The following is a 16463-nucleotide window of genomic DNA, read 5'->3' on the forward strand; positions in this document are numbered from 1 at the left end:
AGCTTTGAAGAGGGTCCGAGTAGGATGCTGGAGAGCTATTTGTCTTAGTGGAGGAGCCCAGGGAGGAGGGAAGGAGAAAAGGGTGTGAGTCCAGCCCAAAACACAGATGTAGTGTCACGGTGGGAGTGGTGAAGGGTGCAGGGAGCATCACTCTTGTTATCCCTACCTTCTGCACTGTCTCACTTTACTGTGCGTTTGTCCTCCATCATTTCAATTCATGGTTTTATGTCTGGGCGGTACTATAACCTCCCTACAGATGATATTATGGCTGTATGTGTGAATTTATCTAAAATATCAAATAATCAAAATAATTAAATAATTCTAATAATTCATTGTTAAATCAGTCAGCACTCTGACCTTCTGCACGTCTGCGTCGTGCTTCTGCTGCATCTTCAGTTTCTCCTCCTGGTGCTTGGCCTCCAGGACTTTAGTCTTCATCTCAGCCTGCACAGAGACACACAGCACCATGACAGACAGTGGAGTCAATACACACATCATCAAATGCAGCACAGGAGATGGACAAAATAGCAACGGCAACATCCGCTACCCCTGTTTTTACTAACTAGGCCAACTGATGGCAAGTAGTGGCATTTCAGATATTTATTGTTGATGGTGCATAGAGCATCAGCGGTGTCAATGACTCAAGCTTCATAAACATTTCAAAATATATTTATCTACAAACAGGACTTCAAATGTGTGTAGGAGGGATGTACCAGACCCAACAGTGTGTGTGTGTGTGTGTGTGTGTGTGTGTGTGTGTGTGTGAGAGATAACAGTGAAATACAGTATTAGTCAGTGACAGGAACAGGCTTGGCCAGAGAGAACCATGCATTATGTAGGCTACAGTTATCCACTGACAGTCGGCTCCTTTCAGTTCAGCTCAATATACAGGGGATCAACAGTTCAACCGTCTGAATCGGCATGTCAAGACAGAGCCCTTCATTCACTCCCACACACACAATGCCACAGGAAAATAATACACACTTAGTTAATACGCCAGAAGTGTACACACACAAACAAAGTAACACACATCTACAATAGTAATTCTAAATATTTATACTCACACACTCAAACCAGGTAGACACATGAATACCCACTTTCAGATACGGCTTGCTATTACAGAATGGCCTTAATACTAAACGACAAGCACATACCTTCTCAGTGACTTCCTAACACAGCTCCTCCTAAGTCATATATCCCTGTCATCAGCCCTGCCAGAGGTCCTATTGCTTTGTGGCTTCAGGTTTCCTGACTATTTACCAGGAAATACTGGCGGACTCGGGCCTTTCATCTGGCTAACGAGACTCTCTCACCAACACGTGGGGAGAGTGATAGGAGAGGCCACCCTGTCCCGTGGCTAAGCCCTGTATGGCCATCTTCCCCTACTTCTTTGATCTGCCGCTGGCACTTGTTGTGTTGTTGGCTCACTGTGTCTAGTAGTCTACCTGTCTGATTGTCCCTGGGTGAGGAGAAGGCATGACATGTGCTCCTGATCTGATGTGCCATTGTAGAACTATCTGGCCTCAGGACTTGGCAGCTCTGGGGCCAACAGACACACAGTCATCCAGTCAGTGGGAAAAAAAAGAGTTTGCTAACGTTGTCAACACAAACGGGAATTAGACAGGATGAGTTCCTATTGCTTTGTGACTAACGTACTTACTCACAGGTTTTAGTCACTGGAGGGTTTGATGCATTGCTGAATTCTGGGGCTCAGTGACAAATACGTCCTTCCAGGTTGGAAAATACTTTTTGGGCAGTCATGTAACCTGTATCTGCGGAGGTAGCTTAGATGGTTAAGTCCCCTATTGTATTGACATTTGACAAACTAGCCAATACCTGCCCCATTCATTCTCACAATAACGCTAATGTTTGCTTTCGAGCAACAAGGATCTGTATCGTACTCATTCCCAGGGTCTTCTACATTCAAACTAGATGAGTCCTATTGTAAACTACTGCTGCCATTATCCCACAACTTCAACTAAATCTGCTAGACTTATCCTCCTTCAATGGTGCCATGTGAAGTTCTCTCTCGTTTCGCTTTCTTTTCTATTGAATTACCACCATTTTCTTGTGCAATCTCTGAGACCACAGGAGACTTGTTGGAGGAGAGATTAGGCTGATTGAGATGAGGGAGTCTAGTAGATTTTTCCAGCGGCGCTTCAAAACAAGTGGGTGTCACTTTCGCATCACTTCTTCAAATGGGCTTTTTAGAAAGTTTGTCAAACTACATCAGGGGCGTTTGAAAAATGGTTTATAGAGGAAATAGAAAGAGGGAAGAAGGTAGGGAGAGAGGAGGGAGAGAGGAGGGGAGGAGGAAGGAGAGAGGAGAGAGGAGGAGCGAGAAGGGATAGAAGAGGAGCGAGAGAGGAGGGAGAGAGGAGGAGGGAGAGAGGAGGAGGGAGAGTAGGAAGGAGAGAGAGTAGAAAGGAGAGGAGGAGCGAGAGAGTAGGAAGGAGAGGAGGAGCGAGAGAGGAGGAGGAGTAGAGGAGGGAGAGAGGAAGAGCAGGAAGGAGAGCGTAGGAAGGAGAGGAGGAGTGAGAGAGGAGGAGGGAGCAAGAGGAGGGAGCGAGAGAGGAGGGAGCGAGAGAGAGGAGCGAGAGAGAGGAGCGAGAGAGGACAAGCAAGAGAGGACAAGCGAGAGAGGAGTAGGGAGAGGAGTGGGAGAGGAGGAGCAAGGGAGGAGGAGCGAGAGAGTAGAAAGGAGGAGGGATAAGAGAAAGAGGATGAAGGAGAGAGGATGAAGGAGAGGAGCAGGGAGAGAGGAGGAGGAAGGAGAGAGGAGGAGGAAGGAGAGGAGCAGGGATAGAGGAGGAGGAAGGAGAGAGGAGGAAGGAAAGGAGGGAGAGAGGAGGGAAAGAGGAGGATGGAGAGAGTAGGAAGGAGAGTTGGGAGAGAGGAGAAGCGAGAGAGTCAGAAGGAGCGAGAGAGTCGGAAGGAGAGGAGGAAGGAGAGAAAGAGGAGTGAGAGAGGAGGAGAGAGGACGAAGGAGAGAGTAGGAGCGAGAGAGGACGAAGAGGAGAAGGGAGAGAGGAGGAGCGAGAGAGGACGAAGAGGAGAAGGGAAAGAGGAGGAGCAAGAGAGGACGAAGAGGAGAGGGGAAAGAGGAGGGGGGAGGGAGAGGAGGGGGGAGAGAGGACGAAGGAAAGAGGACGAAGGAAAGAGAAGGGAGAGGAGGGGGGAGAACGAATGAGAGAGGAGGAGCGAGGAGAGAGACGCGCACACCTCAGGTTTCTGAGACGCTTCAAAACCCGGCATCTCTGTGTGACACTGGCTTTTCTTTTGAAAAGTTGTTTCTCTCTTAGATGCCATGTTGTTGACACCAAGCTCAGGAGAGGAGAGGAGATGAGGGAAGGATGAGAGAGAGAAGGTAAAGGGTGAAGGTGTGTTGAGAAAGGAAAGGATAGAGAGGGAGGAGGGAGACGAAAAGAAAAAGAGAAAGACAGAAGCAGCTGCTCTCACTTTTCTTTTCTCAGAAGCGACCCTGGGTCGAGCATTTTTTCCCCTTGGGGAATGCGCTCACAAAATGTCTGCTAACTGCTGGGCCCACAAAGCACAGTTGTGTTTGTGTATCTTGCTCTGCAGCAGAACTACAATGCCCTGATAGAGCTTTCATCTTCCATAAACACAGATGTTAGAGAATATTCCCTCTGCAGTGCCCTGCTAGCTATCTACTGAACACCATTAACATGCCATTCCTCCACTGGGAGGAGAAGCTAATGGATCTTAGCATGACAATTGTACTTTGAGGTAAAATGCAAAACACTACAACCAACAAAGTTTTTAAAAGGAAAGACTTTTGAATGTCACTTAATGTCATGGTAATACTGGGCTTCAGTGGAGACAAGACAGGAAAATGTCTTCCTAAAACAATTCACTACTACTATTCAACATTGAGGTCCCTTTAAGGACAAAGTGCATAACTGTAACAAAAACAATACCCATTCAATCTAAGAAAAGCCAGACTGAGTACCATACGCCTGCCTTTGGATTGTCGGCCATTTTACACTAAAAGCCACTACATAGAGAGCTCCCTTAGGAACTCCACAAGGCCCAGTGTTGTCCTTTAACCACAATCATACTATCAGATAAGAGGGGCTAGTCGTCTGAATCAAACACAGAGCTGAGAGGCCTTCCCATAGGACCCAGGCATGGAAGCAGTTGCATCATTATTCCTTTGGAAAGCATGGGCAGATTGGAAACTGAACCTCAGCTCCAGACCCGTTTGGCCGAGCTGCAGCCATTAGAGGAAGAATCACACAGAGCCCTGTGATGGTGCTTGTGATGAGAACCCCAGGAGTACCAGGGGAAATGTAGTCTCTCTCTCTCGCTCTGTTTGCATGCATCAACCCATCTGCACGTGCCAAAGCAATCACATCACGTAGGCCTAATTCTAACCCTATGGGTGGGACTGGCTGAATGGTCTTGGATTATTTCATTGAATATGCCCCGGCCCCATCCCATAGCACCTGTGGTGTGAGCCCAGCACAGTAAGGGTGTGTGTAGAGGGGATTACAAGGACTAGACTTGTAACCTCAACCATGGGTGAAAATAGATGACCATATGAGACTAAAGTGACTCAACGTCGTGGTGGCCAACATCTGCTCCAGCTGCCACGCTACCACACACTTACTCAATGTATCAATGAAGTCAGTAGCTGAACAGGTACAGTCAGCGTTCTTATCAACTTATCAATGAAGACAGTAGCTGAACTGGGGATGAGCTTGGTGTGAGAGCCCAGAGTTCCTTAATATAGGAACTGGCTGTCGGGGCTTAGCAACATATGGCGAGGACCAGACCCAGCCACAGGTCATTTCCTGCTGGTGGTCAGACGAGCCACGCCATGGTGGGCGAGGCCTGCGTACGGGGCTTAATGTGGAACCACAGGAGATGATAAGATTCAGGTGGCGAGGATGGAGTCAGAGTGAGTCACTGAGACACTTCTGAGGAGGCGCCGCGTGTGTGTGTGTGTGTGTGTGTGTGTGTGTGTGTGTGTGTGTGTGTGTGTGTGTGTGTGTGTGTGTGGTCACAACTCCACCCTTCAGGGCTAGGATTTGCCGAAAATCCACCAACCCCCCCCCCTTTACTGTCAACTGTGACTCAAAAGTCACTGAAAAGAAAGAAAACATTTTGAGTGTCACAGAATTCAAAGAAACACAGACCTCCAATATGCATTTATAAACCACTGTGGTATTCAGGCTACTACATTCTATGGGGAGATTTTCTAGCAAACAGAAAAGAAGGAATTGAATACATTTATTTTAAACATTGACTTAATCACCAAAATGGTTGACCTTGGATATCTCATTGAACACCTCCTTAGCTGTCTTACTCTGCTCTAAACTAGCTGAGCCTGTTTGCAAATACATAATAAAACATTATGAAACATTCTCTAAAAGTCTGGAAACAGTTCAGGCGATCGTTTGGTCTTAGTGAATTTTCAACTTCTGCCCCATTATTAAAGAACCCTACATTCTCTCCATCATTATTAGACAGGGCGTTTCATATCTGGGCTGGAGAAGGGATCTCCTCACTGAACGTCTTGTACATTGATTTTGCATCTTTTGAACAGTTAGTACAAAAGTTAAATATACCTAGATCCCATTTCTTTAGATAACTAGGTAAGTTCAGTTATGAAATCTTAGGACACTAAAGAGGCCTTTCTACTGACTCTGAAAAACACAACAAGAAAGATGCGCATCTGCGTGAACATGCCTTAGGCATGCTGCAAGGATGCATGAGGACTGCAGATGTGGCCAGGGCAATAAATTGCAATGTCCGTACTGTGAGACGCCTAAGACAGCGCTACAGGGAGACAGGCCGGACAGTGGATCGTCTTCGCAGTGGCAGACCACGTGTAACAACACCTGCACAGGATCGGTACATCCGAACATCACACCTGTGGGACAGGTACAGGATGGCAACACCAACTACCCGAGTGTAACGTTCGTCGTCGGGTGATGAGGAAGCGGACCAAAACACAGCTGGGAGCGAACACATGTTTATTCTTTACACTGAAAATGAACACGTATACAAAACCATGACAAGGCCGATACGTTACTTGCTCAAACACAAAGAGACAACACCCCACAAACAGCGTGGGGGAAAAGGAACTTAAATGTGATCCCGGGCGTGTTCTTTCCCCCGCCTCCACCTTAGCCCTACCCCTCTGGCCCGGACTGGACCACTGTGGAGCGGCATGCTCAGGCTCCAGAGCGGAGCCGTCGACCGGAACAGGATCGGGCACCGGTGGACCGGACACGGGCCGTGCCGGACTGGGAACACGCACCACTGGCTTGGTGCGGGCAGCAGGAACGGCCCGGGCTGGACTGGGGACACGCACCACTGGCTTGGTGCGGGGAGCAGGGACGGGCCGGGCCGGACTGGGGACACGCACCACTGGCTTGGTGCGGGGAGCAGGGACGGGCCGGGCCGGACTGGGGACACGCACCACTGGCTTGGTGCGGGGAGCAGGAACGGGCCGGGCCGGACTGGGGACACGCACCACTGGCTTGGTGCGGGGAGCAGGAACGGGCCGGGCCGGACTGGGGACACGCACCACTGGCTTGGTGCGGGGAGCAGGGACGGGCCGGGCCGGACTGGGGACACGCACCACTGACTTGGTGCGGGGAGCAGGGACGGGTCAGACAGGACTGTGAACACGCACTGGTGAACTGAAGCGTGGAGCCGGTTTAGCCACTCGTCCTGGCTGGATGCCCATCCTAGCACGGCATGTGCTGGGCATGTCCACCGGACGCACCGGGCTGTGCGGGCACACTGGCGACACAGCGCGCAACTCCGCTTCCCATGGCTTGGTGCGGGGAGCAGGGACGGGCCGGACAGGACTGTGGACACGCACCGTGGGCTTGGTGCAGGGAACAGGAACGGGCCAGACAGGACTGTGAACACGCACTGGTGACCTGAAGCGTGGAGCCGGTTTAGCCACTCGTCCTGGCTGGATGCCCATCCTAGCACGGCTTGTGCTGGGCATGTCCACCGGACGCACCGGGCTGTGCGGGCGCACTGGCGACACAGCGCGCAACTCCGCATCCCATGGCTCCTCCTCCAGATCTTCCCTCAGCAGGTCCTCAATCAACCGCCTCATCTCCGTCTCCTCCTCCGCCGTCATCCCCCACGAGAGCAGTGGTCTGGGCTCTTCCTCTGCCCTTCCGGACCACCCTATTAGCCCCCCCAAAAAAATTATTGGGGGTGTCTTCCGGGCCTCCTCGCCCGCCGCCTGCGACTCCATCCACCGGCTGGCATTACCTCCTCAACCTGGGAATCCTTTCGCCAGGGTCCTTTCCCCGACATGATCTCCTCCCAGGTCCAGAACTCCTTCCCATCGCGAGCCCATCTCTCGCGCTCCTTATCCTCCCGCTGCTTGGTCCTGGTTTGGTGGGGTGTTCTGTAACGTTCGTCGTCGGGTGATGAGGAAGCGGACCAAAACGCAGCTGGGAGCGAACACATGTTTATTCTTTACACTGAAAATGAACACGTACACAAAACCAAGACCGATACGTTACTTGCTCAAACACAAAGAGACAACACCCCACAAACAGCGTGGGGGAAAAAGGAACTTAAATGTGATCCCAATCAGAGACAACTAGCGACAGCTGTCTCTGATTGGGAATCGACAGAACCCAACATAGAAATACACCAACATGACACACCCTGACCAAAATACCGAGTTCACCTGGTCAGGGCGTGACACCGAGTTACACCGAGAACGCACAATCCCTCCATTTGTATTATTTTTTAAATTATATTTCACCTTTATTTAACCAGGTAGGCTAGTTGAGAACAAGTTCTCATTTACAACTGCGACCTGGCCAAGATAAAGCACAGCAGGTCGACACACACAACAACACAGAGTTACACATGGAATAAACAAACATACAATCAATAATACAGTACAAAAAAGAAAAATCTATATACAGTGAGTGCAAATGAGGTAAGGTAAGGGAGGTAAGGCAATAAATAGGCCATTGTGGCGAAGTAATTACAGTATAGCAATTAGACACTGGAATGGTAGATGTGCAGAAGATTAATGTGCAAGTAGAGATACTGTGGTGCAAAGGCGCAAGATAAATAAATAAATACAGTATGGGGATGAGGTAGTTGGATGGGCTGTTTACAGATGGGCTATGTACAGGTGCAGTGATCTGTGAGCTGCTCTGACAGCTGGTGCTTAAACTAGTGAGGGAGATATAAGTCTCCAGATTCATTGATTTTTGCAGTTCGTTCCGGTCATTGGCAGCAGAGAACTGGAAGGAAAGGCTGCCAAAGGAGGAATTGGCTTTGGGGGTGACCAGTGAGATATACCTGCTGGAGCGCGTGCTACGGGTGGGTGTTGCTATAGTGACCAGTGAGCTGAGATAAGGCGGGGCTTTAACTAGCAGAGACTTGTAGATGACCTGGAGCCAGTGGGTTTGGCGACGAATATGAAGCGATGGCCAGCCAACGAGAGCATACAGGTCGCAGTGGTGGGTAATATATGGGGCTTTGGTCAAAAAACGGATGGCACTGTGATAAACTGCATCCAATTAGTTGAGTTGAGTGTTGGAGGCTATTTTATAGATGACATCGCCAAAGACATTTTAGTCATTTAGCAGACGCTTTTATCCAGAGCGACTTACCGTAGTGAATGCATACATTTCAATTCATACATTTTTTTTCCTTCCCTTACTGGCCCCCCGTGGGAATCGAACCCACAACTCTGGCGTAGCAAACACCATTGCAAACACCATGCTCTACCAACTGAGCCACAGGGAGGCCAAAGTCGAGGATCGGTAGGATGGTCAGTTTTACGAGGGTATGTTTGGCAGCATAAATGAAGGATGCTTTGTTGCGAAATAGGAAGCCGAGTCTAGATTTAATTTTGGATTGGAGATGCTTAATGTGAGTCTGGAAGGAGAGTTTACAGTCTAGCCAGACACCTAGATATTTGTAGTTATCCACATATTCTAAGTCAGAACCGTCCAGAGTAGTGATGCTGGACGGTTGGGCAGGTGCAGGCAGCAATCGGTTGAAGAGCATGCACTTAGTTTTACTTGCATTTAAGAGCAGTTGGAGGCCACGGAAGGAGAGTTGTATGGCATTGAAGCTCGTCTGGAGGTTAGTTAACACAGTGTCCAAAGAAGGGCCAGATGTATACAGAATGGTGTCGTCTGCGTAGAGGTGGATCAGAGAATCACCAGCAGCGAGAGCGACATCATTGATGTATACAGTGAAGAGAGTCCGTCCGAGAATTGAACCCTGTGGCAACAGGCCCTCCGATTTGACACACTGAACTCTATCAGAGAAGTAGTTGGTGAACCAGGCGAGGCAGTCATTTGAGAAACCAAGGCTGTTGAGTCTGCCAATAAGAATGTGGTGATTGACAGAGTCGAAAGCCTTGGCCAGGTCGATGAATACAGCTGCACAGTAATGTCTCTTATCGATGGTGCTTATGATATCGTTTAGGACCTTAAGCGTGGGTGAGGTGCACCCATGACCAGCTCGGAAACCAGACTGCATAGCGGAGAAGGTACGGTGGGATTCGAAATGGTCGGTGATCGGTTTGTTGACTTGGCTTTCGAAGACCTTAGAAAGGCAGGGTAGGATAGATATAGGTCTGTAGCAATTTGGGTCAAGAGTGTCTCCCCCTTTGAAGAGGGGGATGACCGCGGCAGCTTTCCAATCTTTGGGAATCTCAGACGATACGAAAGAGGTTGAACAGGCTAGTAATAGGGGTTGCAACAATTTCAGCAGATCATTTTAAAAAGAGAGGTTCCAGATTGTCTAGCCCGGCTGATTTGTAGGGGTCCAGATTTTGCAGTTCTTTAAGAACATCAGCTATCTGGATTTGGGTGAAGGAGAAATGGGGGATGGTTGGGCGAGTTGCTGTGGGGACTGCAGGGCTGTTGACCGGGGTAGAGGTAGCCAGGTGGAAAGCATGGCCAGCCATAGAAAAATGCTTATTGAAATTATCAATTATAGTGGATTTATCCGTGGCTACCTAGCCTCAGCGCAGTGGGCAGCTGGGAGGAAGTGCTCTTATTCTCCATGGACTTTACAGTGTCGCAGAACTTTTTTGAGCTTGTGTTACAGGATGCAAATTTCTGCTTGAAAAAGCTAGCCTTAGCTTTCCTAAATTTGAAAGGGGTATGCTTATTTAAGATGGTGAGGAAGGCACTTTTAAAGAATGACCAGGCATCCTCTGCTGACGGGATGAGGTCAATATCCTCCCAGGATACCCGGGCCAAGTCGATTAGAAAGGCCTGCTCGCTGAAGTGTTTTAGGGAGCGTTTGATAGTGATGAGGGGTGGTTGTTTCACCGCAGACCCGTTACGGATGCAGGCAATGAGGCAGTGATCGCTGATATCTTGGTTGAAAACAGCAGAGGTGTATTTGGAGGGCAGGTTGGTTAGGATGATATCTATGAGGGTGCCCGTGTTTACGGATTTGGGGTTGTACCTGGTGGGTTCATTGATAATATGTGAGAGATTGAGGGCATCAAGCTTAGCTTGTAGGATGGCCGGGGTGTTAAGCATGTCCCAGTTTAGGTCAACTAGCAGCACTAGCTCTGAAGATAGATGGGGGGCAAAGGGTGGTCTATAGCAAGAGGCAATGGTGAGAGACTTGTTTCTGGAAAGGTGTATTAAAAGTAGAAGCTCGAATTGTTTGGGTACAGACCTGGATAGTATGACAGAACTCTGCAGGTCATCTCTGCAGTAGATTGCAACACCGCCCCCTTTGGCAGTTCTATCTTGTCAGAAAATGTTGTAGTTGGGGATGTACATTTCTGGGTTTTTGGTTGTCTTCCTGAGCTTGGATTCAGACACGGCTAGGACATCCGGGTTGGCAGAGTGTGCTAGAGCAGTGAATAAAACAAACTTAGGGAGGAGGCTTCTAATGTTAACATGCATGAAACCAATGCTTTTACGGTTACAGAAGTCAGCAAATGATAACGCCTGAGGAATGGGAGTGGAGCTAGGCACTGCAGGGCCTGGATTAACCTCCACATCACCAGAGGAGGAGTAAGATAGCGTCTAGTACGTTCAGAACAGAGAGTAAAAGGAGCACGGTAGAATAGATTCAAGGCATAATGTACAGACAAAGGTATGGTAGGATGTGTATACAGTGAGGGTAAACCTGTGCATAGAGTGACGATGAAAGAGATATTGTTCCTAGAAATATCATTTAAACCAGGTGATGTCACCTCATGTGTGGTAGATGGAACTAAAACTAAAGTGTTAAATAAGGCGTATTGAGCAGAGCCTCTACAGTGAAATAAGGCAATAAATACTAACCAAAACAGCAATGGACAAGGCATATTGACGTTAGCGAGAGGCATGCGTAGCCGAGTGATCATAGGAGTCCAGTGAGTGGCTTCAGGCAGCTTGCAGGCCGGGGCTAGCAAGCTAACAGAAGGGCCTTAGAGGAAAGTCGCGACGGAAGAAAGTCTGTTGTGTCCCCCTCGTGCTATTACATCGGCAGACGGATCAGCAGGGCTCAGTGTGGTAAACCAGGCCAATTGGCAGAATAGGTATAGTGGCCAAAGAATTTGTCCGGTGGGCCTCTTAAGCTAACAGTGCTCAGTCTGTCCGCAATAGGCTGAGAGAGGTTGGACTGAGGGCTTGTAAGCCTGTTGTAAGGCAGGTCCTCGCCAGACATCACCGGCAACAACGTCACCTATGGGCACAAACCCACCGTTGCTGGACCAGACAGGACTGGCAAAAGTGCTCTTCACTGACGAGTCGCGGTTTTGTCTCACCGGGGGTGATGGTCGGATTCACGTTTATCGTTTAAGGAATGAGCGTTACACCGAGGCCTGTACTCTGGAGCTGGATCGATTTGGAGGTGGAGGGTCCGTCATGGTCTGGGGCGGTGTGCACAGCATCATCAGACTGAGCTTGGTGTCATTGCAGGCAATCAAAACTGTGCGTTACAGGGAAGACATCCTGCTCCCTTCATGTGGTACCCTTCTTGCAGGCTCATCCTGGCATGACAATACCACCAGCCATACTGCTCCTTCTGTGTGTGATTTCCTGAAAGACAGGAATGTCAGTGTTCTGCCATGGCCAGCGAAGAGCCCAGATCTCAATCCCATTTAGCAAGCCTTGGACCAGTCGGATTGGCGGGTGAGGGCTAGAGCCATTCCCCCCAGAAATGTCTGGGAACTTAAAGGTGCTTTGGTGGAAGAGTGGGGTAACATCTCACAGCAAGAACTGGAAAATCTGGTGCAGTCCATGACGAGGAGATGCACTGCAGTACTTAATGCAGCTGGTGGCAACACCAGATACTGACTGTTACTTTTGATTTTGACCCCCCCTTCGTTCAGGGACACATTATTCCATTTCTGTTAGTCACATGTCTGTGGAACTTGTTCAGTTTATGTCTCAGTTGTTGAATATTGTTATGTTCATACAAATATATACACATGTTAATTTTGCTGAAAATAAACGCAGTTGACAGTGAGAGGACGTTTCTTTTTTGCTGAGTTTGTGTTTTGGAGTTGGAAAATGTGCATTAAAATAATGGTAAGATCAGAATACTCACTTGCCTAATAATTGTGCACAGTTGAAGTCAGAGGTTTACATACACCTTAGCCAAATACATTTAAACTCAGTTTTCACAATTCCTGACATTTAATCCTAGTAAAAATTCCCTGTCTTAGGTCAGTTAGGATCACCACTTTATTTTAAGAACGTGAATTGTCCGAATAACAGTAGAGAGAATAATTTACTTAAGCTTTTATTTCTTTCATCACATTCCCAGTGGATCAGAAGTTTACACACACTCAATTAGTATTTGGTAGCATTGCCATTAAATTGTTTAACTTGGGTCAAACGGGTCGGGTAGCCTTCCACAATAAGTTGGGTGAATTTTGGCCCATTCCTCCTGACAGAGCTGGTGTAACTCAGGTTTGTAGGCCTCCTTGCTCGCACACGCTTTTTCAGTTCTGTCCACATATTTTCTATAGGATTGAGGTCAGGGCTTTGTGATGGCCACTCCAATACCTTGACTTTGTTGTCCTTAAGCCATTTTGCCACAACTTTGGAAGTACGCTTGGGGTCATTTGCCATTTGGAAGACCAATTTGCGATATATATACACAGTTGAAGTCGGAAGTTTACATACACTTAGCTTGGAGTCATTAAAACTCGTTTTTCAACCACTCCACAAATTTCTTGTTAACAAACTATAGTTTTGTCAAGTCGGTTAGGACATTACTTTGCGCATGACAAGTAATTTTTCCAACAATTGTTTACAGACAGATTATTTCACTTATAATTCACTGCATCACAATTCCAGTGGGTCAGAAGTTTACATACACTAAGTTGACCGTGCCTTTAAACAGCTTGGAAAATTCCAGAAAATGTCATGGCTTTAGAAGCTTCTGATAGGCTAATCGACATCCTTTGAGTCAATTGGAGGTGTACCTGTGGATGTATTTCAAGGCCTACCTTCAAACTCAGTGCCTCTTTGCTTGACATCATGGGAAAATCAAAAGAAATCAGCCAAGACCTCATAAAATAAATTGTAGACCTCCACAAGTCTGGTTCATCCTCAGGAGCAATTTCCAAACGTCTGAAGGTACATCTGTACAAACAATAGCACGCAAGTATAAACAACATGGGACCACGCAGCCGTCATACCGCTCAGGACAGAGACGCGTTCTGTCTCCTAGAGATTAATGTACTTTGGTGCGAAAAGTGCAAATCAATCCCAGAACAGCAGCAAAGGACCTTGTGAAAATGCTGGAGGAAACAAGCACAAAAGTATCTATATCCACAGTAAAACGAGTCCTATACCGACATAACCTGAACGGCCGCTCAGCAAGGAAGAAGCCACTGCTCCAAAACCGCCATAAAAAAGCCAGACTACGGTTTGCAACTGCACATGGGGACAAAGATTGTACTTTTTGGAGAAATGTCCTCTGGTCTGATGAAACAAAAATAGAACTGTTTGGCCATAATGACCATCGTTATGTTTGGAGGAAAAAGGTGGCGGCTTGCAAGCCGAAGAACACCATCCCAACCGTGAAGCACGGCGGTGGCAGTATCATGTTGTGGTGGTGCTTTGCTGCAGGAGGGACAGGTGCACTTCACAATAGATGGCATCATGAGGAAGGAAAATTATGTGGATATATTGAAGCAACATCTCAAGACATCAGTCAGGAAGTTAAAGCTTGGTCGCAAATAGGTCCTCGAAATGGACAATAATTAATGATTAAATGTCAGGAATTGTGAAAAACATAGTTTAAATGCATTTGGCTAAGGTGTATGTAAACTTCCGACTTCAACTGTATGTATGTATGTATATTTCAGGGGCAGTTGCTCCATGAACAAATGCCTGGGGGTTAGACCTGAGTCATATTCATTATGCACCAAATGGAGAAAAAAAACTGCCTGAAACCGGGAGGGACTACCTGAACTTGCCCAATAAGAAATGCAAGTTTTCATTTTTCATGCAAAACATTTTGCTACTGTGTTCTCTAATGAATACGACCCTGTTAGTTGTCAGACCTGTGATATAAACCTGTTGCTGTAGTAGACTCCATGCCCAAGGTTAAAACATACAGAATCCATCCGAGGCAACCAGCGGTAAGAAAACAGACGGTCTGACTGAAAAAAAGACCATAAAACAACCACTGTGAAACCAGATAAGCCCATCTACAAAAGCCAGTCAGGTCTGTTGGCAGGAGTTTCTGTTCCCTTTGTGGGGTTGGAGGTAAGAGGTGCAGGAAACAATTTTTCACCTCGCCCCACACACACACACACACACACACATACACCGATACACGCACACATTCCCAGCCCAGACAGTAAAATCCCAGTTCAACACCATTTCCTCTCTTGAAAGTCAAGCGCCTTTTAACTAGACCCCATATCGCCACGCTGGGTAGTGATCTGGCCTCTATAAAACTACTGAGAGGGCTGGCCAGCTCTCCTCCCTGGCTCATCAACACACAGTCTGGGACGGACAGCTGACTGCTATCAACCTCCTACACACAGACACACACACTACCATAAACACACACAAACACTAATACAGCACACGCACAGAATAATATTCCAAGCATTAGTTCCCATTTTCAGGCTCGAAGGCCCTGCTTTCTTTCACCTCTTGATTCTCAACAAACAGCAGTGAGGATGACTGTGACACTTGGTGCCTGACTGGGCTGAAAATGTAATAACACAAAAAGTCTCCTCTCCTCCAGTCAGAATGAATATAACCACATTAGTCTCCTCTCCTCCAGTCAGAATGAATATAACCACATTAGTCACCTCTCCTCCAGTCAGAATGAATATAACCACATTAGTCTCCTCTTCTGCAGTCAGAATGAATATAACCACATTAGTCTCTCCTCCAGTCAGAATGAATATAACTACATTAGTCTCTCCTCTAGTCAGAATGAATATAACCACATTAGTCTCCTCTCCTCTAGTCAGAATGAATATCACCACATTAGTATCCTCTCCTCCAGTCAGAATGAATATAACCACATTAGTCTCCTCTCCTCCAGTCAGAATGAATATAACCACATTAGTCTCCTCTTCTCCAGTCAGAATGAATATAACCACATTAGTCTCCTCTTCTCCAGTCAGAATAAATATAACCACATTAGTCTCCTCTCCTCCAGTCAGAATGAATATAACCACATTCGTCTCCTCTCCTCAGTCAGAATGAATAACCACATTAGTCTCCTCTTCTCTAGTCAGAATGAATATAACCACATTAGTCTCCTCTCCTCTAGTCAGAATGAATATCACCACATTAGTCTCCTCTCCTCCAGTCAGAATGAATATCACATTAGTCTCCTCTCCTCCAGTCAGAATGAATATAACCACATTCGTCTCCTCTCCTCCAGTCAGAATGAATAACCACATTAGGAGGGCTGATGAGCATTGTTGGTGGTGCCCATTGAACCACTCTCTCTCTCTCCCACGTTCCCTCTCTCTCTCTATTCCTCCCTCTCACCCTCTCTGTCCCTCTCCCTTCTTGGCCAGCTCACTGAAGTTGATCTAATTGAGTACAGCATTTCTCCAGGGGGACATAAAAAGCCATGGCGATTAGAGTCAAGTCATGCTCAGTTTTATATTTAACAGTGTGAGTAAAGGCGGGTGGGGGACTTCAAAGCGTCCTTTCAGAATGGGATTTTCAGATTAAATCCACATAAGGAAAAATTGTCACCACTGGTCAGGTTTTTTTTCTCTCTTAAAGGGGCATTCGGAATCGTCCCTTTAGTAACAACAAACGCAACACAAAGCGCGGCCTAGAACACAATTTTCATGCATAAGGAGATTAATCTCTTTACCAGAGTGACAACAGTGTGGCACTACGTGAAATTTGCTTTGAATGGGACTTAACTTGTGGTTCACAGTTTTGGGTTAATGTTATGATCTTGAACTCTTTTACTCCTTAGAGTTTAGATTCACAAATTCTCACGCTACTGTCCCGTTGACATGGAATAGGAGATTG

At 47.3% G+C, this 16463-nt stretch overlaps 1 protein-coding gene across 2 annotated transcripts in view; it reads right to left on the reverse strand.

Annotated features, from left to right (window-relative positions):
* Positions 1-16463, reverse strand: part of cep112 (centrosomal protein 112) — a 192122-nt gene that overhangs the window by 149125 nt on the left and 26534 nt on the right. For both annotated transcript variants that reach the window (XM_045720004.1, XM_045720003.1), the window contains exon 9: positions 358-444. In XM_045720004.1, the coding sequence (XP_045575960.1) occupies positions 358-444 (87 nt within the window). The remainder of the gene's footprint in view (positions 1-357; positions 445-16463) is intronic.

The sequence above is a fragment of the Salmo salar genome, chromosome ssa06 (genome assembly GCF_905237065.1).
Source record: "Salmo salar chromosome ssa06, Ssal_v3.1, whole genome shotgun sequence".
In the NCBI taxonomy this organism is placed as follows: domain Eukaryota; kingdom Metazoa; phylum Chordata; class Actinopteri; order Salmoniformes; family Salmonidae; genus Salmo; species Salmo salar.